The following is a 23,915-nucleotide window of genomic DNA, read 5'->3' on the forward strand; positions in this document are numbered from 1 at the left end:
TGAAGAGAAAGAGAGGCTGGAGAGGTTAGGAAACGCTCCCTCAGGTATGAAATTGCTCTAGGAGAAAAGCAAGTAAAAAAAGAGCAAAGAGCTGTGCTCCAAAGCTGTACTCCCTACTGAGGCAGGAAGCAAACTGAGCCAGGGCAACTCCTACCTGGGAGACAGGAAGTTGAAGAGCTTTGTCTGGCCTCCCTGAGCAATTGGTGGGAATCACCCATTCCACCCTCCTCCTCAGTTCATTGTTAAATTAATTCAACAAATTATCCAGGCTGTTCAACTACCCCCCCCCCCATTAATTTATTTATTCATTCACTTTTTTTGCAACCCACCTTTCTTGCTAAGACTCAACGCAGATCACACAATATAAACAATATAATTAGACAGCATAAGACATCCAATAAAGAATGCAGTAAGACTAGGATTGCAAGAGTGAGAAAAACAGTACTGGAAAGGTATCAGACATATAAAGTGAATTTGAGAACAGATCTCAGGCTTCCCCTCATTGTGTGCAGAAGAAAAGACCTAAACAGTGAGATCTTGTAGTTATCTGAATGTGGAATATCCTTAAACCTAGACATTGAAACAACTAAAGAAAAAATGGCATCTAGGGTCATCCCACATTCTGATTTGGTCTTACTTTCTACATAGGTGAACAAAGCTGGGGACAAGGTCCTAGGTCTTGAGGCCTGCTTCTGATTGCACTGCACTTAGAAGAGAGAAAGCAATCTGCAAGCAGGCCATACCAATGGTGAAAGAGCTATTCAAAGCATTTTGTGAAGCCTGTAATAGTCTGGTTACCTAGCACAGTCAAGGTCGCGTTTGCTGATAGACCTCCTGCCACATTTTGGGCCATGCAGCTATAGATCCCCATGTCTTCAATCTTCACATTTGCAATGAAGAAGACATCATCTTCCGGCATCACATGCATGCGCCTCTCACGAGCAGCAGGGAAGTCTGTGCCTCCATCTTTCTGCCAGGAAATCTGAGGTGGGGGGTGGCCTTCTGCAGCACACTCCAATTTAGCCATTGCTCGAGTTCGGATAGTTAGATCCATCGGGGTTTTCACAAAAGAAGGCAGCTCTGGATGAAGAGACACATTAACATTACCAAGTTTTGCAACAATTCTTGCTGTCCGGAATGGGTACACGCTTACTGTTTTAAGGCTATTTCCATGAGGTGTGTTTCTGAAAAAAATCCAGATCTCTGTATGAAGCTACCATGATTCCATCACTTAAAAAAATTACTTCATACAGGCAGACTTGGAAAAAAACCCCACAATCATGTTGCACCAAGCTTGCAAATCCTCTTTGTTGCATGTCCATTTCTTACAATCTGAGGTTATTGGCAGAAATTTAACAGTTCTTTAAATGAGTTTGTCTACTTGGACCATCCCAATCCTTGTGAGCTCTCCTTCTGCCCAGCTAACATTCTTTAATGCTGGTTAGAATGGAGTATGAGAATGAAGACATCTTCCTTCAGGCAAAACATAGGCTAAAACCTGTCCCAGCCTAGACAACCTCACTGGCCAGATGCACTTAGGTTAAGGCATGCCAGTCATGCCAATCTTCTTTATGAGAACCCGGCTGTGATACTTTTAAATTACACAAGGGAATAATTTGGATCCTGCTGTACTTTCAGCAAATGCACAGGAAAATCTTAATTGATACAGCATAGTAAAATGGCTGAATGTTTCTTTGATACAGTCCAATTCCAAATAAGTCTTTGGAAGGGAGTTCTGGCAATGTGAGCAAATGGATTGCAGCTGGTTCAAGCACTCCCATTTCCCAAATGGAAAATATTCTTCTGAAAAATGCTGCTGCTTGACCAGAAACTGATCAGAAGGTACCTCTGAGGACTCTCTCAACCAAAAATATTTACAGAGGGTTTCTGCACTAGCTATCAAAACTGTAGTTTAAAACCTCTCTTTAGAACAGTATATTCAAAAGAGGGAAATACTCTGGGAGTTTTCTCTACTTGGAAGAAGAGAAAGAAGAGTTGGTTTTTATACCCCACTTTTCTCTAACTTAAGGAGGCTCAGAGTGGTTTACAATCTTCCCTTCCTCTCCCCACAACAGGCACCTTGTGCGGTAGGTGGGGCTGAGAGTTCTGAGAGAACTGTGACTGGCCCAAGGTCACCCAGCAGGTTTCACACGCATTAGTGGGGAATCAAACCCAGTTTTCCAGATTAAAGTCTGCCATTCTTTTTTTTTGGTAAACAAATTTTATTTTCTCAGGAATACAACATATAAAACATTTCATTCTATCAATTGTCTACCCCATTCCCAGTTCCTCCCCTCCCTCCAATGGCTTCCCACAATGCTTCCACCCCTGCTCCAAATTACTTCATATCATCAACAATATCAGTTTTTCATCATTACAATCTAAAGATAACATCGTTTGACTTAATATTGATCTAAACATATTAAGTTTTGTTTCACATCCCAGTTCTTTTCCAGATAAATTTTAAAATCATTCCATTCTCCAAAAAACTCATCGTCTTCTTTGTTATTCAGTTTTTTTGTAATCTTATCCATTTGTGCCATGAACAGAACTTTTTGTATCCATTCTTCAACCTCTGGTACCTTTTCTGTCTTCCAAAACTGAGCATAAATCATTCTCGCTGTCACTATCAGGTACCAGAGTAAAGTTTTTTTAGTCGTATTGACTTCTTCCATTTTGAGTCCCAAAAGCAGAATTTCCGGTGCTTTTTTAAAAGAACATTTCAGTATTTTTTGCATTTCATTGTGGACTTTTGTCCAAAAGTCTACAGCTTTCTCACAAGTCCACCACATATGATAAAATGAGCCCTCATGCCTCTTACATTTCCAACATTTGTTTGACATATTTTGATTCATATTTGCAATCTTCTTAGGTGTCATGTACCACCTATACATCATCTTATAACAATTTTCTTTAACATTAGTACATGTCGAGATCTTAATAGAATTTTTCCACAAATATTCCCAGGTTTCCATAGCCACTTCCTTATTCATATTAATAGCCCATTTTAACATTTGTTCTTTAACAGTTTCATCTTCAGTATACCATTTTAACAACACCTTATACATTTTAGAAATATTTTTTCCTCCTCCACTCTCCCATACCTTTTCAATTTCATTTTTTTCCTCTCTAAAACCATAGTTTTTTTTGTCAGATCTAAAAAGATCATAAATCTGCATATATTTCAACCACTCATATTCATATTCAATTTCATTCTGCTTTTTCATTACCCACTCTGTTCCCTCTTTTTTAATTAAATCTCTATATGGCAACCAGTCTCTACCTCGCTGTCTTGAGTAAGATATCAACACTTCTACTGGTACAATCCACAATGGTCTTAAGTCACTCTGGTACTTCTTATATCTTGTCCATACCATATACAAAGCTTTTCTCACCAAGTGAAGTTTAAAAAAACTGTCCATTTTTATCTTGTCATACCATAAATATGCATGCCAGCCAAATCTACAATCATGCCCTTCCAACCCCAACAATCTGTCATTTTCAAGCTTCACCCATTGATCCATCCATGTTAGACAAACCGCTTCATAATATAGTCTAAGATTTGGCATTTGTAGACCTCCTCTTTCTTTGGCATCACAAAGTATTTTCATTTTGATCCTTGGTTTCTTGCCTGCCCAAACAAATTTTGACAACTCTTGTTGCCACTTGGCCAACAAATCCGTTTTATGCAGAATTGGTATTGTTTGGAACAGGAACATCAAACGTGGTAGGACATTCATTTTTATAACTGATATTCTTCCCATCAGTGATAAGTTCATTTTATCCCATTTCTTAAAATCTTGAGTCAGCTTAGTCCATAATTTCTCATAATTATTCTTATATAGGTCTATATTTTTTGCCGTTAATTCAATTCCAAGGTATTTTGTTTTTTTAACTACTTCACATTGTACCAGTTCTTGTAGTTCCACTTGTTTTTGTTTGATCATGTTTTTACATATAAGTTTTGTTTTATTCTTATTTACGTAAAAGCCGGCCAATTCTCCAAACTCCTTTATTTTTTGAAAAAGCAATGTCAATTTTTCTGTTGGGTTTTCCACCATAAACATTACATCGTCTGCAAATGCTCGATATTTGTATTGGTGTCCTTTATGTGTCAAGCCCTTTATTTCTTGATCGTACTGTATTTTTTGTAAAAGTATTTCCAATACCCAGATAAATAATAACGGTGATAACGGACAACCTTGCCTTGTTCCTTTCTGTACTTTGAAGTTATCTGTCAGTTCTTTATTCACATTTATTTTAGCTCTTTGTTCAGAATAGATAGCTTCAATACAATTTCTAAAATGTTGTCCCGCTTCAATCTTTTCCATCATCTGGTGCATAAAATTCCAATTAAGATTGTCAAAAGCTTTTTCTGCATCAACAAACAGAAAAGCTACTTCTTTTTCTGGGTGCTTTTCATAATATTCAATTGCGTCCATTACTATTCTTACATTGTCTCTAATCTGCCTTTTGGGTAAAAAGCCCGCTTGATCTTCAGAAATTACCGTTTGTAAATAGTTTTTCACCCTTTCTGCAATAATTTTTGCAAAGATTTTATAATCGTTGTTCAAAAGAGATATTGGCCTGTAGTTCTTTACATTTGTTGAATCTTGTCCTTCCTTTGGAATCAAAGAAATAATTGCTTCTTTCCATGAGTCCGGCACCTTTTTGTTTTCTCTTATTTCGTTGGTTAAAGCTTCCAGGACCGGGGAAATTTCTTCTTTCATCTTTTTGTAGAATTTCGCTGTAAATCCGTCCGGCCCAGGCGCCTTCCCCAACTTTGTCTCTTCTATTGCCTTCATCACTTCTTCTTTTTGAATTGGACCATTTAATAAATCTTTGTATTCCTTACTTATTTTTGGTAGTGGAATCTCCTTTAAATATGTTTTAATCTTCTCAAGATCAACTCTAGTTGTTTGGAATAGTTTAGCATAATACTTGAAGAAACATCTCTTTATTCCATTAGGATCAACGAACTCTTTTCCATCTTCTATTATTTTGGTTATCATTCTTCTCTCTCTTCTAGCCTTAAGTTGCCAAGCTAAGTATTTTCCCGGTTTGTTCGCCCCTTCAAAAGATTTCTGTTGTAACTTCTTTAAATTCCAATACATTTCCTGATTCCAAGTCTCATTCAGTTGTTCCTTCAGCAACTTTAATTCTTTAATAATTTGCTTTTTTCCAGGCTTCTTTTTTAATTCCTTTTCTTTCTGAGCAATTTTTTCTAACACTTCTGTTTGTTTTTGAAGTTTTTCCTTTTTTTGCTTCACGTTTTGCGAGATGAGAATTCCTCTCATCACCGCTTTATAAGCATCCCATACAATCTGTATCGGTGTTTCTTTATTTAAATTTTGTTGAAAGAATTGTTTCGTTTCTTCCTTTAACATCTCAATTACCGTTTTCTTATCCAACAAGTCTTCATTAATCCTCCACAGAAAGGGTTTTTTCCTTTCTGTGGAACTCCATACCACCGGATTGTGATCTGAATTACATCTTGGCAAAATTTCAGTCTTATGTGTTTTCATTGATAATTCTTCAGACATCCAAATCATATCAATTCTGGAAAAAGAGCAATGTCTATTGGAATAAAAAGTAAAGTCTTTCTGCATCGGGTTCCATTTCCTCCAAACATCTTCTAATTTTTCTTGCTTAACTAATTCAAAAAAATTCTTTGGCAATTTTCCGCTGAATTCGTTGTCCTTTTGTGGTTTTCTGTCTAGACGATCTATTGTCCCATTAAAGTCTCCGGCCATAATAACTTGCTCATAAGTCAATTGTTGTAATTGGTCAGTTATATCCTTAAAAAATTTTTCCTTTGCTCCATTGGGTGCGTACACGTTGATCAACAATGTTTTTTTCTGCTGAATCATTAATTCCACACCCACGTATCTGCCATCTATGTCCTTAAAAATTTCTGTAGGTTGTAACTCCTTCTTCACATATGTCACAACTCCTTTTTTCTTGTTTGAGGCCGCAGAACAAAATTCAATTCCAAATAAAGCATTCTTTAAATATTTTATATCCTGTTTTCTAATATGTGTTTCTTGCAAGCATATCACGTTGCATTTCTGTTTCTGTATCCAATGATTGATTCTTTTCCTCTTGTTTGGTGAATTTAATCCATTAACATTCCATGACAACAATTTGTACTCCATTATGCGTTTTATTTTAAAGTTCTCCAAAGACGTCCGCATTGTCCGCCTTAAATTTATAAAAGTCCATCATCGATCTGATCTGAATCCTCCCACCTTGATACGTAAAGGATAAACCTTGTGGAATCTCCCATCTATATCTGATGCTCAAAGCTCTGAGTTTGTCCGCCAAGGATTTATACCTTTTCCTGTCTTGCAGTATTGTTCTTGGGAGTTCTCTCATCACCATAATTTTGTTTCCCTCTATTACAAAAGGGACGTTGAATTGCTTCTTGAATATCTCCTCTGTTATTGATCTTGTTACAAATTGTACAATTACATCCCTTGGTAAATTCTTCTTTTCTGCAATTCTGGAGTTCACTCTATAAATCAAATCAAAGTCTGAGTCCATTGACCCTTCCTCCTCGCCCAGAAAAGCCGTTATCACTTCCATCATTTTTTCTTTTAAGTTCTCATTCTCTGTTTCCTTAATGCCTCTGAATCTCAGATGAGTCTGCATCCTTCTGAACTCCATCATTGTCTCTGATCTTGTAATTTGTTGAGTCAAAGAATCTTGTTTCTCTTCTATTTTTTGTATCTTCTCCTCTGTCTCTGTAGTCTTGGTTGCATTTGCTTGAACATCCTTCTTAACTCCTTCCATTTCTTGCTTGATTGAAGTTATTTCTGTAGTAACCAATTCCTTCAATGCTCTTCCTGGATGTTTCACACGGACCTCTTTCTTTGTGACACCAGCCTGCTCTTCCCACGCTATTGTTCGTGAGTTTCGATTTTACAGTTGCGCACACGGCTCCATCTTCACCACAGGAATGTTAAACAATAAGCGTTTTTACAGTTTTTAAAGGCTTCAATCAACTTTTTTCTCTCCGGAATCGGATTTCTGGGATTTACTATTCATTTTCCGCTCAACCGCTTAATTCAAATTGACTCCAAACTCAGTTCAGGTAAGCGGCACGTTTTTGTTATCTAGCACGTTCAAAACGGGTTTCGCATTGTTTCTTTTAACTCACAGTTGTTGTCCTTCTTCAAAGAGGTCGGCTGACGAAGAATTTATGCCGGTAATCCGGCTTGATCGGCCACTATAGAGTTGCTTGGCACTTGCCTTCTTCGTGGGAGGAGGTCAAAGCCCAATTCAGCTTCTTCCGAAGCTGGATTACGCCAACCTCACACTCCCTCTAGGGCGCTGCTGCCTGCTTGTCCCCCCCCCTCGCTGGGGAGTGATGCGTTGGGCTGTGTATTGCCCAAACTGTCAAAAGTGGCCGTCGCTCGCTTCGCACGATCGCGAAACGCTTCAGTCCTCCATCTTAGCCAGACCGGAAGCCCCTAAAGTCTGCCATTCTTAACCACTACACCAGGCTGGCTCTCCAGATGAGCATACACTGCAAGGTTTTGTACGAACTAATTTTCAATCTTTCATTTTTTTTTCCTGCAGGGAAAGAAACAAAAACAAACAAACAAACAAAAATCACTGCATACCATTGACAGTCAGCTTGGCCTTGTTGGAATAATTGGAACCAAAGTGGTTGGAGATGATACACTGGTATTGTCCTTCATCAGTGAAGTTCACATTGAAAACATGCAGGACAGTAGTGTACTCCAGAACTTCGCCCTCTTGTTGCTGGTACCGGGCGAAATTCTGTATCTCTGCATCATACAGAATTTCATTGTCCTTCCTCCAGGTGGTGGATATGGGTGAATCACTGCTGCTCACTGCCTTGCAAGTCAGGGTAACATTGGTGCCTCTAAGTGCAATGGTACTCTCAGGATGCACTCTGATCTGTGGTTTGGGAAAGTCATCTGTGAAAAAGAGATCAAGATTACAAGTGGCTCACTCCTTTAGCATGTGATGCAATACTGTCTGAGGCAAGTTGTAATGCTGCTCAGTTGAGTTCAACTTGTTCGCACTGCTAGTTCCTCAAACTGCTATCTCTGCTTTCACACCAGAACTGACTATGTGGGCACGAAGCTGTGAAGCAGGGTTGAATCAATGTTAGAACATAAACAACAGCAAAAAATATGTTCTAAGGGGATGATGGGACTTTGGCAGGGGTCCTTTTATCTCATCTCTGTGAAATATGCTAAAGAACAAATTCACTGGGGCACAACTGTGCAAAGTTCTCTACAGCTTGAAGCTTTAGCCCCAATTCAGACGAAGGGTAGATAATCCTACATAGCTTCTTCTTTCTTCCCAGTGGTTGGAAAACTTACTATATGAATAACAATCTTCAATAATTTGAAGATAAAACCCTCTTGATGCTGGAGTTGCTCAATTCTACCCACTTAAAGACATGTAATGTCCTCAAAAATTCTTAAGCTACCAGGAAATATCAAAGTAAACCTCTGCAGCAATTGCATGACTTAACTCAGTAGTTACAAATAAAAATGAAAGCACTACAAACTAGAGGCCGAGGCTACAGCTATACATGAATGAAGTTCACAGAGGGGGATTTACAGTAAGCTAGGGTTAGGTAACCTTTTTGGACTGAGTGCCAAAAGATCTGCAGATTCCGCCTGTGAAGACTGGGGTGGAAGAAAGGACTGAAGACCGAGAAACTTCAACAAAGTCTCTGGTTTAAAATCACTGAGGCCGCGCCAAACAGGACCATTCAAGGTTCTGCCTCATCCAAGATGAGGGCATTGTACAAGGAAAGTAATTTCCAACACATGTGGGCAAACAGCAAGACACTGGACAATTCAGTTTTTCAGACAGTGCTGGTTCTCCACACAAGAAACAGAGGGAACCCCTAAGGCAGCCCCACTGAGACTTAACTTGCTCCCAATGTGTCTGGACAATAAAACCCTCTTCTCTCCCCCTGCCCTTTTTTGTTTGCCAGAACACCAACCTCTGACACCTTCCCACTTATTACAGAGTGACTACTGTGGCCCCAATGAAAACAGTTTCCATGGTCCTAGTAAAATCCTTACCGGCAATGTCACTGTATTAACTTGAAAGGACATTCCAAGTTAATCCATGGAATCTTATTATATATGAATGGGCAGCATGAATATTTCTTACAGCAAAAAGAATGTACCCATGTGCTACACCACACTGCTAGGCATCATAAGACATAGAAGAAAAGTCCAATCAATTCAACATACAGCTAGCAAATCAATCGAATTCCACCACCCCTTTCAGACTTCTTCACATAATCATTTTCAAAATGGGGATCCATCACACTTTAAATGCCACTAAAAGCACAAACCACAAACTAAGTTTTCAGGGTCCACGTTGAGAATGTTCTGTCCAGCTAACCATGCTGGGTGAGCACAGGCCACACTGACCGCATCCTGGAAATGGTGCTGGGTCAGCCATGGGACCAGCCACTTCAGCTGGCAGTCACACAGTAAGCGGCTGGTGTTCAATACCCTGAGAACATAAAAGCAAAAGGAAAAGTAGTTGCCTGAACAGCGTATCCCATTCACAGTCACCAAAATCCCCACTCCTGTCACTGTAGAAATAATAGATGTAGCTTGAACAACCAACTGGTCCTTTAGATGGAGGCAGGGGGGACCTACCCTAGACTGCTAGAAATCACAACCAGATTTAACATAGTTTATAGTACCAATGAGAACCAGAGGTTTAGCAGCATTTTTGGGGACAAAAGCCTCAATTATAAAATCATTAATTATGTAAATATGCCAAAAAATGAAACTGAGGTACAAAATCTTTATACTGATTATTAGTATTTTTCGAGTTGAACATTTGAGACAAGTGAAATGTTTCATAGCATCTTGGACTCCACTAGTGGCCAGCTACTTTGCAACTTAGCAGAAAGATTGGGAAAGCACATGAGGCCCTTCCTACCCACATACCTCACCCAAATGCACTGAACACCAGACTGATCTTTGATTTATTGCTAGCCACTTTAAGTATTATCAAATAGAAATGAATAGTAAAAATATAAACAAACATTGGGACAATAATAAATAAGACTATGTACTTACAGCTGTTTAAGAAGAGGCTGGTCAAAGGCATGTTCTTGAATAGACATTATTGCATTGTTGTTCAAATCTCTGCAAGTTAAACAAGAGTTATGCATTCGTGAGAGTTCATTTGAGAATCAGGACATTTCTGTATTTTTTAAAAGAAAAACATTACTGATAGAGAAAAGGATGCAAGAAATACTTACAGATATTCAAGAGCCTGAAGACCAGCGAATGCTTTTTTTGTAATGGTCTTAATCTGGTTTCCTTGCAGAATCCTAAAACACAGTCCAAAGTAAGCCTTAACACTGAAACAAGTCACAAAAGTTCACAAGCAAAATAGGCAGCATGGTGAATAATTGTTCAAGTAGCTTTTCTAGGGGGACAAATCATCATGCTTCCCTTGGTCAAGTCTCCATCTTCCATCCCACTCTCTTTACATAAAAGGAGCATGGAGAAAGAGTAGTGCATGCACAACTACCAGTTAAAGACCAGAAAAGACAATATGTGAGGATACGACCAACACAGAAGCCCTTCTTCTTTAATCCCTTCTTATCACATCTGATTAAGGGACATTTCCCCTATAAACTGAGAGACAGAATCCTTTAGAGCAGTGTCTAAAAAAAGCAGTTAAACCATTCCTGACAGCCTTACTTCATTAGGTAAGAAAAAGTCTGATTTTGTACATTATTTAAAGAACAACTGTAAGAGATCCATTACCAAAATGTGCAAGTCTTAGCCTGAACATTGCTTGATGAAAGGATGATGTGAAACGTTATTAAAACTGCTTTCAATTCAGACTGTCACATCAATTTTCAAAGATCTTCCTATCAACACACATACACTGTGTGGACTTTATTTCTCTTCTAGTAGACATACCAATCCTATTGCTTGTAAGGCTTACAATTTATTGAGGCTGTCAAGTCCTACAAATGCTTCATTTGAGTCTTCTATGGCCCAGGAGATCTCATTATTTCGCAGATCTCTAAAACATAAAGCAAAAAATTACAATGAGCAGGCCTGAGAACTTAAAAAAAAAATTCAAAACCCTCCAGCACCATATAACTTCCTCCCCCTTTGCAGGATTTAACATTTTTATACGGCGTTTTGAAATTCAAAGTCTCACAGTTGCAAAATACATGTTCAGTGCAGAAACTCTGCTATTTTACCCAATTAGAAAGCTGAGTGCTACTTCATGGGTTCCAGCCAGCATATGAAACCTAACAAAAATTGTTTCCATATGACAGTGCTCCCCACAGGGATATAACCTTTAGGCACAGTCAGGATACGTTCTGGCCAAGTTACGTAGGAGGCTGTCAGGTGAAAGCAGTTTTGGTGTGTGTTCACACACGCTTTTAAAATATGAAGTGGACCTAAAGTACACACAGAAAGCTAGTGGAATTAAACTGGTCAAAGGAAGCTAGAGACATCCTAGGGAGCCTGAACCCACATAGCACTCTTTCCTTCTTGGCTACGTAGCACTGGTCAGTCTAGTGAACAAATGACAACATGGGACAGCCTCCTAAACTGACTTACGGAAGTGAGTTAATGTTGTTAGCACATTGCTTAATTTTCTTGAGTTGCAAGCCTGGAATAATGCCAGCATATTAAGAGATTATGTGTAGGTTGGGTGAAGAATTGCTGGGCATGAAAGAGTAGTTTTTCAGAGTGAAGTGTGGGTGGTTCTGCTCACAAATCCTGTTATGTGCTGATGGGATTTGTGTTTGACCTCTGCGTTACACTTCAGCCCCTAGTATACAAGAGAACAAAGCTGATAACTAAATTCAGCAAGGTCTTGATTCAGGAGGAGGAAGATACTTCATTAAGGTATAATAGATTTAGCAGTGCATTTCCTTTACACAACAGGTCATGAATTTATCAGAACAACAATTCTCGCTTGCTTTTTATAGCTGAGCGAGCACAGAAATTTAAAGCTTAGCCAGCATTTTATCACTAAGAGTGAGCATATAAAACAATCAATAGAACATTTTAAAATGCAGGAGAGTAGCACTTTGACACTATCCATAGGCAATAGATCTTACATCCCCAAAGTAAAGAACAACACACCACACTATTAAACAACAACTCCCATTTGTTGCATTAATGTTGTAAAAACAAATGTGAGTTTGGCTTAGAAAGAGCTGCGGTGCTAGAGGCATGAACAAATGACAACGTGGGACAATATGATCACACTAAGTACAGAGACATCAGTGGAGCTCAAAGCCTTGCCCAGTGGCTAGTTCATGAAAGGCTACAGATAGTTCAGTAAGTCCTCCATTGTTTAAAGGTTATGGCTTAATGTTCAAGCCCCACTGAACTACAGGGAAAAGTTAAGAGACTATGGCATCACTACGATGTAGTAGAAACCAAATCTCCCATGTCTATATTTGTACATATCATTTTAAAAGATTTACCTCTATGGCACGTCTCTGCCTGAAACTAGGCCCCTGAGGTAGCTTATGTTGCAGAGCCACAAAAATATAAAACATTCCATAAAATGACCACCTGTTTGGACTTTGAAAATATCATATCCCTGTATTATTTTGCACTAACAGAGTAAGGACCATTAACTCCAAAAACCTAAGGTAGAACCTTATTATATAGACCTCTAGAGATTGCTCTTTGTGCTTGGATGGATACGAATGCTTAAAAACATATTCCCTTTTACCCCAAAGTCTGGGAAACAATAAGCAATCCTAAACTAAGAAGCATGCCCCTGAACTACCCCACACCAGTTAAGATCCCAAAGGCCACTAATTTACTGTTCCTTTTTTTGTGGTACTTTATACTGAGAAGTTTAGCATTAAACAATTCATTAAAGGTTTACGCTGTTAACAACGGCTTACGTAGGTTTCTATGAAGACAATGACTATTGGGACATGTTCTAAATGAAACAGATTAAGTTTACAAATGCTAAGATAACTTAAAAAACAGGTCTGCAAAGAAAATAGAAGAATGCTACAATAACAGTTTGGTTCACTCCAAATTTTATAGACATGACCTTCCTGGGTCTCGCTTGAGTGTAATGTATAAAATTATTATTTGGAATTATTATTCAAATTTAACTTTTGCCTTTAAATCTGCTACTTCTCTTGTTCTCATTGATTACAGAAAACAAGCAGTTGTATGATTGCTTGTACTCATGTAATTTCAAGACTGTCATAATTTCTACCAGCCATCTCATCTTTGTAGAACACGCTCTTTTTTTCAAAGTGTCCAGCAATTTCAAACTCAAAAACTTTTCTCATTTCCATAATACTTCCGCAAGCCCCCAGCTTATCAAACTGCTGAAAGCCTGACCGGGGTATTAGGATTGTTGAGGCTACCGAATGTGTTCCTAACATAGTAAATGAAAGTTCACTATACACGTCATATTAATAGGTCATTTAGCCATCACTCTGTTTCCAACAAAGCCTTTGCTGTTTAGCCTTTCAAGTGCAGACTCAAAGCTACAACACAATATCCAATCCACTACACATAATGGAGTGACCTGAAACGGACTAGGCCAGGGGTCCCCAATGTGGTGCCTTGGGTTACGATGGGGCCCACTGACACCTTTTCCGGCACACACCAAGTGTTTCTAGAAAGTAGGTGGAGCTATGTGGGGCTCCTGCCCACCAGAGCTTCTGACTGGCCACCAGATATCTGACCAGCTGTGCAGAGCAAAACATCATTTCAGCTGCTACCAGTGTGTTGATTTTATTGTCTCTCACTCAGATTTCCCAATCTATTTTTTGAATTACCCCTCTTCTCCCCCACACTTTGGCTTCCCGTGTGTCCTCCACTTGCTCTGGCAGCCATTTTCTGGCTGTTTCCACCTACTGTGGCAAACATTTTGTAACTGTGTCTACCACCCTGTGTCAAAATTTGAAAGTTGCCCACAGGTGCAAAAAGATTGGGGATCCCTGGAATAGGCTGGAAGTAGAATTTACAATTGCCCCTGTTTTTCCAGTGTTACTATTTTCTTACAGATACAAAATGTACAAAGCTATGTCCTGCCTTGAGAACCACCTATTACAGGTCTCATGAGAGTAAGCTATTTCAGGCAAAGTATTGATGGTAAAGTTACAGAAAGGTGAACACAGAAATGCAGGTAATTGAGTTCCTGCTCAATGACAGCGCAGGCATTGACAAATTGACAACACAGACCTATGTATCACATAGCAATTTAAACTCCAATTGCTCTGATACTAAGAAAGAAAAAGTTGTATTTTCGTAACAGCCATACACTACTGTTTAAGTACTGGGGAACTCAAAAGATGACCTTCTCAATAGAAAAAGTGTTGATCTTGTACAAGAAAAAAACAACAACCGTGCATCTGAAGCTCTACAGAACTGGGTACTTGGAAAATAATAGTAATTTCTCAGAAAAACAGCCTGGCTACTTGTTACACAGAGCTAGTATCTCATGCTTGTACTATTTTAAATAAGTGGTGATGACAAGATAGAGGCCCTTTCTAACATCACAAGAATATGGCTGCTTTCTATTGAGAGACTGAATTAATAATTATACTAAGTTAAATTTTTCATTTTTCCCACTAAATTATGCGAACTTACAAAGTTTGCAGATTTGAAAGTCCCTTAAAGACACCATCTGCGATGTGACTGACTCTGTTGTCACTCAAGTTTAACCTCTCCAATAAATTTAGTCCGACGAAAGCAGATTCATCCAGGCGTGTCAGCTGGTTGTAAGAGAGATCTCTGAAATGAAACATATAAAATCCAGTGAGATCAGAATGTGGAAATGTGAGGGCACCAGAAAAATCAATTTCACCCTAAACGCAGAAAACAAAATGTATTTGAGATATTAAATGTGTAATATTCCCTAACTAGGATTCAGGAAAACCATTCTTGCCACTAATTTTACTTCATTATGAAAAAACCCAGTCATGTGGGGGGGGGGAGGAGAGAAGTCTAGCACTCACAGTTCAGAAAGCCTTTGGCAGAACTCCCATGCATCTGGACTTATCTTGTTAATGGCATTCTGGCTGACATAGAGCTGTTGTAATGTTCTCAAACCATACAGCCAACCCTTGTTTACTTCAGTCAGGTTATTGTGCTCCAGATCTCTGGAGAAAGAAAAGGAAATGTTTTATATGATGCTTCCAGTGAACACTACATTTTATAGCACCTTCTTGATGAGGAACACAAAGCAATTTTACAAATATGAAGACCTTTAACTGAAATGCGACATATCTCACAGATGACAGAAGAATAAAATAGGTAACTTGAAGAGCAACAGACTTGGGGAAGCTGACCTAATGAGGCATAAGCAAAAGTATTCAGCGATTCTGTTCATTCTATGCTTTAGAGAACCCAAATCTCCATTTGATGAAGTGTTAAACATAAATTACAGTCTCCAGCAAAACAAAAAGTGAAAATGGTCCAATATAATTAAGTCCTAGACACTTACGATCAAATTCCACCTCAGCCATTGTTAAAGCTATACATATCTTTCTGTACTGTTTCTGTAAATTGGAAATACTAGCAACCAACTTCACAACACAGTTTGGCGCATGAATAAGGAAAGGACAGTAAGGCGCCAGCATGGTAGTCTATTCTACTCTTTATGTATGTATTATCTAGCTCTTACTAGATTGTCTTCGACTTATGCTAGGCTTGCCAAGCCCCCACCGGGAGCGGGGGAACCCCCGCCGAAACAGCCCCCAATCCGCCGGCGGGGATAGGGCTGCCGGGGGGAACCCCACCCCCGAAACGGCCGAATCAGGCCCACGCCCCCAGCATGATGACGCCACCCGGAAGTGACGTCATCATGTCAGGGGCATCACCGGGTGACGCTCTAGCAGTCGTCCCAAAAACTCTATGGTTTCCCTTGCTCAAAAGCCAGTCGAATCTGACTCTGGGGGCAGTGCTCATCTCTGTTTCCAAGCCGAAGAGCCTGCGCTATCCGAAGAATTCTCTGTGGTCATGTGGCTGGCATGACTAAACGCCAAGTCGCATGGTACATTGCCACCTTCCCACCAAAATGGTACCTATTTATTATCTACTTGCAATTTCTTGCTTTCGAACTTCTAGGTTGGCAGGAGCTGGGGCCAGAGATGGGAGCTCACTCCACCATATGGCACTAGGATCTCAAACTGCCAAACTTTAGACCTTCTGGTCTGCAACTCAATGTCTTAACCTCAGAGCCACCACGACCCTAAGAAATGCTAGTACCAACAGCTAAAACAGTGACATTATATTCTAAGACAGGAACCAGTAGAAGGGGATCAACAGAGGTCTTTAGTTGTGTTCCGTTTCACTTGCATTTTATTGGTGGCTTCCTATATAATGTGAAGACAAGAGCTTCAATGAAGCTACAAGGAACCATAATTATCTCTCCTTATATATAATTTTCATTTGGGGTGGCAAGACTCGATGTGCGACAAAATCAGTCGGGTGCGTGATCTGCCACTCAGAACGGCTGCCAATCCCCTCGCTGCGTTGGGTGGCTGTGTGGCCTGAGTCCCACCCACACAGCAGCTGTCGTGCCCTCACTCTACACAGAGCTGCTGAAGACGATGGACCCTCCGCCGGCAGGACTCTTGGGGCGACGAGGCAGACCACGGTGCCGCCACACCAGTTGTCCGCGGCCGCGACATAAGGTAGGGAGCCAGCAGGGCTGTGAGTCGAGGATAGCGCTGGCTAGCCTCTCACCCTCGGTGTCCTGTCAGGCAACGGCCAGGCCCAACGATCTGCCAGCCACATGGTGACCAGGCTGAGGCTGACCATGCCACCCTCGCGCCGGTCAAAATCCCCTGCAAACGGCTGCAGCTGCCGGGGCGCGCTGCGAGCCACTGAGTGCTGGCGCGATTCACTGCAAGGCGCCTAAGGAGGACGTCCACACCGAGATCTTGCTAGCCCACCTCGCAGGCCCGCCTTTGCGCCCCCCGCCTTTGGAAGCCGCCTGGTGGGGGGCCTCTCCTTTGGAGCTGCGCCGCCCGCCGCCGCCTCCTCTTCAACCCCCCCCCAGCCTTCTGAGCACACTGTGGTGGCCGGCTGCCTGCCGTGGGGCCTTTCCTTCCAAGACGTGCCGCCAGCCCGTCTTCGCCCCCTTGCCTTCGGAAGCCACTGTGAGGGCTGGTTCGCGTGGGTCCTGTCCTTCCAAGGTGCGCCACCCGCCCCCGACACGTCTCGCCCCCCCAGCCTTTCAGATGGCTATCTGCCTCAACTTTCCTTTGGGTTGGGGGGAAGGCAGGGAGGCTTCTCATCGCTCTCCCTCCTGCCCCATCCGCCTCTCACTTTCGCCTGAGCCATGAAGGATCCGCTCCTGTCGGCAGTGCCCATCAACCCCAACAATTCCCCCACTAAGCTGTGGCGCCTGGTCCCCGCTGAAAAGGGCTTCTAATCAACCAGCCCCTCTTTGAGACTGAGCTCCTGGGGGCAGGTGGAGGAGGAGAAGGCAGTGATGCAGGGATGATGGCATCTCTGCTCCCTCCTCGCTGCCTGCCCCTGTGGCGCCGGCGCCCTCCTTGCTGGAGGAGGGGGAGGAGGAGGAAGCGTGCTCTGGCCATTGGGGCCAGACTCACCTCCTCCACCGGCAGGGCACAGAAAGGCGCCTTCACACAGAGAGACACACGCCGGACCCCTTTTATTACTCTTTAAGATGCTACTGCACTCTTGCTCTTTCCTACCATTTCAGTCAGAGAAAAGGTTTTCAGGCGAAACAGAAAGAGACTGCGGCCTTCAAGGGGGATGTACTAAAAGGAAGGACATGATTGCTCATTGGAAACGATGGGAGAGACTTGAAGGCCCATTGGAAATAATGGGAGCCAGGAATGACAACTTGGGCTCCATTGAAATACATTACAACTCAAGAAGAGTTGCAAAGAAAATGCGAAATAGATCTTCCATTAAGGTCTCTGATCCCAAATACAACCCCCCCCCATCCAGAAGATTCTAGTCAGGTGAGGTGGTGTGAAATATATTAGAGGCTTGAGGTCTTTCCTCACAGAACTACAATAGGCGACTATTAAACCAGTCGGAGACTGTAATGTAGATACACCCTGCTTAATGGGAAAATTTCATTCATCTTGAACGACACCAACTCCATTTCACTCAATGGTAGTTTAAGCTGCAGCACACAAGCAGTGCAATTACCCTGTTGAACAGAAACTATGTTCTAGAACCAATGGTCTCTATGCCATTCAAGATAATTCCTGACTCTAAGTAAACAGAGTGATCTGCTTTGAGTGATGGTCAATACTAATCCAACTGGACAGCCCTAATATGAGGGGACAAGCCATAGATTATTAAGCCAGATTCTATGAGCTTCTGCTTCAGTTTAATAGTTTAAAGGAATGGAATGTAAATTTATAAGGAGTCTGTGAAAGTGAGGAGGGAGAGAGAAATGCAGCAAGGTCTCTTGTGATGAACTAACTTACATGATAAGATTGCTTGAAATAAGCAGTTTTTGAAAAATCCTTGTAAAACCATAGAGTTTCCAGAGATTGCTAGAGAGGATTGACAACACCTGGGTTTTCTCAGAAATGACATAATGCCATTTGTCATTTTTTTAAAATCTCAGAACAGTGGCAGGAAATGAACGTTGGAGTGGGAGATTCCCTTCCCCCATTAGGGGGATGGTGAACCTAAATTCCGCACATGTCCTTACTAAGGCTGTGGTCACACACACTAAATAATCCACTTTCAATCCACTTACAATGCACTTTCCAACTGGTCACCAGTGCACTGAAAGTGGGTTGAAAGTGGAATATTTAATGTGCGTGACCACAGCCTCTGTCTTTGCAGCCTGAAGCACAGAAAAAGCACTCAGAATAGACAAGGCTGCTTCCCTCTAGGATTACCTAAGCCTCACTTTTTGCTAGGAGCCTGACTGGTTCATTTCCTTCACATTGACACTTTGTGACTATTCAGTCCTTGTCAGTCTTCTAAACCCAGACCTCACCCTAGTGGGGGGGGGGTGTTCTCTTACCAGATCCCAGGTAGCCACTTGCCCAAGGACTTCCTGTCCCTTGCTCCCAAACATTCCTGCAGTTCTCACATTCTGCCAACAGAGGGCAGAATACTTCTGGAGTTTTAGGCCCATTCTACATCTAGCATTTGCTCTGTTGTTTTACCAAACCCACAATAGAACAGAAAAAGATGTGACTCAAAACCACCTTCAAATACCCCAGAGCCAACGCCACACTCACTGCAGAGTCACCCCTGAACAGCCATAAACACTCAGTGCAGAGTCACCCCTGAACAGCCATAAAACAGGCATAAATCTATGCAGACAGTACCATAAAACTGAGAGATCAAAGGAAATGAAACTGGCATGCAGTGTGGAGGCTATAACAAAATCCAACAATCAAAGAAAGTGAAAGTGGCATGCAACATAGAAGGGAATTTCTGTTCCACCGTGAGTTTAGTAAAATAGCGAAGCTAATACTAGATGCTGAATGGACCTTAGTAGTCTTTAACTTTATCTTCACTATCACAACAGTCTTGAAAGGACTGTGAGAAAATGGCCCTGCAGTTCATTCAATAAAAAGGAAAATAATGTAATTGTTTCCTTCCTTTTGTGGCTGTTTATCAGGACGCAACTCCTCAAAAGCAAACTCAGTGCAGCAGTCAGGAGAACTGAACAATGGAGAAGAACTGGCTTATTTTCATCCCGAAGGAGACAGTGGCCAATTTCACATTACCTTTTTAAACTGCATAATTTCCATTATTGGCCCATCATGGAGTAAACCGGTACAGGGACGGCTGTTTCACACAGCATTTCCTTTCCATCTCTGAAGCGGTGTGTCATTTTAAACTGCACTACTTTCTTTTCCCGCTATTTCCCCTCGCACACACAATCTTTCTGAGACTTTTTTTTTTAAACGTTCTATTGGGAACGCTATAATGCTGAAGCAGGACCACAAATCAACACCATAGCAACCCCATTGAGATGCCTGGACTCCATTTAGATACACTGACATTTGCTACTGCTGTGACCTGTAAACAAGGAACTCACTGGATACAGAGTTCAAGCACCGGGGGTGGGGGGGAGTTTTGAAACCCAGGACGCTTTCCTTCCTTCCTTAACTCCCACAAACCGTGGAGTGTGTGTGCTTGTGTGTGTGCCTGAGTCTACTTTTCCTCTAAACCAAACTTCTTAAAAATTGACCAAACATCTGTCTCACAACTCACTAATGCCCCTGATCTCCTGCTTAAACATGCTGTCCAATCAGGTACTTGATTCCAGGTGACAGCAGTAGTGAATGTTAATGTATCCAATTTGCCCTATCTGGGCAAAATAATAGAGAGGGCCATGGCAATCCAGCTACAGAGCTTCTTGGATGATGCTTCCATCCTAGATCCCTTCCAGTCCGGTTTTCACCCAGGCCATGGGATGAAGACATCCCTCATGGATGATCTCTGGAGGCATCTGGATTGAGGTGGTTCAGCGGTGCTGTTGTTGTTAGACCTGTTGGCTGTGTTAGACATTGTTGACCATCAGTTACTGGTCCACCGCCTCACCGATGCAGGAATTTAGGGGCTTGCCTTTCAATGGCTTGTCTCCTTTCTCCATGGTTGGGGACAGAGGGTGGCGTTAGGGAACAGTTCTCCCAGTGGTACCCACTAGAGTGGGGAGTGCCTCAAGAGGCAGTGCTTTCCTCAATGTTATTTAACATCTACATGCATCCCCTTGCCCAGATTGCCCAGAATTATGGTGTCTGTATGCTGTTGACACCCAGCTATGTCTGATGTTGGGTAGTCAGTCTGGCTCCAGACCAGAAGATCTGGACTGGGCATTACAAGCCGTGGCTGGTTGGCTTAGACTGAGCCGACTGAAACGGAATCCGACAAAGACAGAGGTCCTGTGCTTGAGTTGGGGTGGTCCGGGGGTAGGGATCCCACTCCCGACCTTCGATGGGGTACCATTGGTGCCAGGGCCAGAGTTTAGGAGTTTGGGAGTGCTCCTGGATGCCTCCTTAACAATGGAGGTCCTGGTAGCAGCCACTGCCAAGTCGGCCTTTTACCATCTTCGGCTGATTAGGCAGTTGGTTCCCTTCCTTGAATGCAATGACTTAGCAACAGTGATCCATGCGATGGTCACCTCAAGATTAGACTACTGTAAAGCTCTCTAAATGGGGCTGCCCTTGTCGCAGATCTGGAAGCTGCAGCTAGTGCAAAATGCAGCGGCTAGGCTTCTGATGGGCCTCCCCTTGAGGGAGCACATCCAGCCAGCCCTGAAAGCATTGCACTGGCTGCCGATAGCATACCGGGCCCTGCAGAACCTTTTACAGTTCTGCGGGGCCTGCAAGATGGAGCTCTTCCACCAGGCTTTCATTTAGAAGCCGTCACCGTCACTACTTACCATCACTAGTAAACGATCACTAGTAACAATTGTAGAGCCTGGTTCCTGGTGAATTATCAGCAGCCTGTGTGCGCCAAGTAAGATCAATGCTGGAAATGAAAACCATATGGTATGCACTCACGCAGCAATGCCATTGTTATATTGGAATAACATCGCTAGCACTTTAATATTTAATATTGTATTTTTTTAATTAATTGTTTTAATGGTTTTGGTGATTTGATTATTTTAATCTGTATTTTATTTTCTGTAAGCCCCCCTGAGCCTGCTCTGGAAGGGTAGGGCGGGATATAAATTAGAATAAAAATAAAATAAATAAATATCTAAATAGACTCCAGGCATCTCAATGGGGTTGCTATGGCACTGATTTGTGGTCACGCTTCAGCACCATAGCATTCTCAATACAACATAAAAAAAGAGGACGATTGCGTGTGGGAAGAAAAGGGGCACAAAAAATCCTGTCATTGCAGGAAGCACTATGGGGCATTTTATACAGCACCTCATAGTGCTTCAGAAGTGGTAGGAAGGAGATCCGGTTCCGGTTTTGACGAGAGCGGTTGAGTGGGAAGCTTGCTCTGTGCTCAACTTTACCTAATGTTGATTTAGAAGCGGTTTTACAACGCCACAAGAGCCTCCCGAAGAGAGTACTCTTGGCAGGGGAAGCAGGCAGTGGGAGGTTAGGGTGGCGACCCACTTCCCATGGTTTTTGAGCCACAAATTCCCGAAGCACGCAACATTAGGAGCCCCGACGGGAGACGACGTCGAGCCAAAGACAAAACCAACAGAACCAAGAAGAGTCAGAAATTATAATATCCGAAGCTAAGTATAATTAGTTTCTTTTTTTTCCCTTAAAAAACAGTTCAAGGGTGGTGTGGGAACAAGCCCGAGTGGGGAAGAAGAACCCAGGTGGTGCCAATTAAGCGACGGTTAATACTCCTTACAGAGCGGCTAGCTATATATAACAAACAAAGAGAGGAGTCAATAACAAATGCAAAGGGGTTTAGGAATAAAGTAAAAAACGGCTACTAACTAGAATAAATAGGCGTACCGCTGATTTATTTTGTTCATTCCTTCTTGCTGTAGCTGTAGCTTTAAAAAAGAAGTGGAGAGGCGCAGACGTGATCGGAGGAAATAGCCGCGGCGCCACGAGAGAGGGGCGGAGGGAGCTGGAGGAGATAATCGCATAGCCAGAGACGTCAAAGGAGCGACTCGGAAGAAGTTGAGAGGGGCGGAGGGAGCTAGAGGAGGAGAACCAGGGACGCGGAGCTCACCAACGCAGAGGGGCGGGGTCTGTCGGAGCTTCGTTAACACGCAACAGAGGAGACTACGTGGCCACGTCGTCGAAGGAAGGGAGGAGGAACGAAGCCAGGAGAGGCGTTTGGCAAGCGGAAGAAGTAGATTTAAAGGGACAGAGCTTAATTAAAAATATAAATACAGAAGTAAAATCTAGACTGTGCATAAAAGTGACTGGAACTTAAAAATAGTCAAATATTGTTGGACATTGCTATAACATTCATAAAACTTAAGAAATATATAAATTAAGTTGGTCATTGTTATAAAAATTGAGTTGGGCATTGTTATAAAAATTGAGAATTTAACACAAAATAAGTTGGAACACAACCTTATTAGTCTTTATTTAATAATACTTCTTGGTCCAATAAAAGAAAAATACTAACTGTTATATATGGCAACAGGGTCGGGATTGCCCAGAAAAGGTTCTAGTGCATCCCCAAGCCAAGTAGGTGGGCTAAGTCAATTAAAACCCACAAAGTCTGTGGGGAATTTGAGTATTAAGGATTTAAAAATCCTCATGCAGGAAACCATGCAAAATATGATGGACACCTCATTCCCAGGGTTAATGAAGAAGGAAATAGAGCCCTTGAAAGAGAAAATGGAAGAAATAACAGTACAAATTACAAAAGAGACAGATGAAATTAAAAAACAAATTGCAGAAAATAGGCAGGAAATCAGTAAAATAGTAAAAGATGGTGAAAAAACACGAGAAAAAGTTCAGGAGTTAGATACGGAAATCCAAGAAATAAAAATAAGAGAAAATAAAATGGAAGACTCACTAATAGCACTAGAGATGGAGAAAGCACAATTGATGCTAAGGTGTCAAAACATCCCAGAAGCTATAGGGAATAACTTGAAAGAAGAACTAGCAACACATATAGCGGAACAATTGGAAATAGCCACAAAGGAGGAAATAGAATCAGAAATGGAATCTATATATAGAAGAAACTCCAGTTATGCGAGGAAACATAAAGTACCCAGGGAAGTCCATATAAAATTTTATAAGCGAGATATTAAAGAAAAAATCATCAAAGCATCATACGAGAAAAAACTTACAATACAAGGTGCAGAAATAAAAGTCTTAAGAGAAATTCCATGGAGGGTACGAGAAAGGAGACAATGTTATTATATTCTGACAGATCTTTTGAGAGCGAATCAGATCAGCTTCAAATGGTTGGTACCAGAAGGAATTCTTTTTGAATACAAGGGAAGGAGACAAAGATTGGACTCTATTTTCAAAG

General features: G+C 41.7%; 1 protein-coding gene across 1 annotated transcript in view; it reads right to left on the minus strand.

The window, feature by feature from the left end:
• Positions 1–15,508, minus strand: part of LRIG2 (leucine-rich repeats and immunoglobulin-like domains 2) — a 30,086-nt gene extending 14,578 nt beyond the window's left edge. The window contains exons 1-9 of the mRNA XM_015411423.1: positions 15,487–15,508; positions 14,999–15,140; positions 14,631–14,774; positions 10,978–11,058; positions 10,280–10,351; positions 10,095–10,163; positions 9,353–9,516; positions 7,626–7,946; positions 799–1,080 (exon numbers count right to left, since the gene is read on the minus strand). Coding sequence (XP_015266909.1) covers positions 799–1,080; positions 7,626–7,946; positions 9,353–9,516; positions 10,095–10,163; positions 10,280–10,351; positions 10,978–11,058; positions 14,631–14,774; positions 14,999–15,140; positions 15,487–15,508 — 1,297 coding nt within the window. The remainder of the gene's footprint in view (positions 1–798; positions 1,081–7,625; positions 7,947–9,352; positions 9,517–10,094; positions 10,164–10,279; positions 10,352–10,977; positions 11,059–14,630; positions 14,775–14,998; positions 15,141–15,486) is intronic.
• Positions 15,509–23,915: the final 8,407 nt, after the last annotated feature.

The sequence above is a fragment of the Gekko japonicus genome, unplaced genomic scaffold (assembly GCF_001447785.1).
Source record: "Gekko japonicus isolate JY-2015 unplaced genomic scaffold, Gekko_japonicus_V1.1 scaffold437, whole genome shotgun sequence".
NCBI classification, from domain to species: Eukaryota; Metazoa; Chordata; class Lepidosauria; order Squamata; family Gekkonidae; genus Gekko; species Gekko japonicus.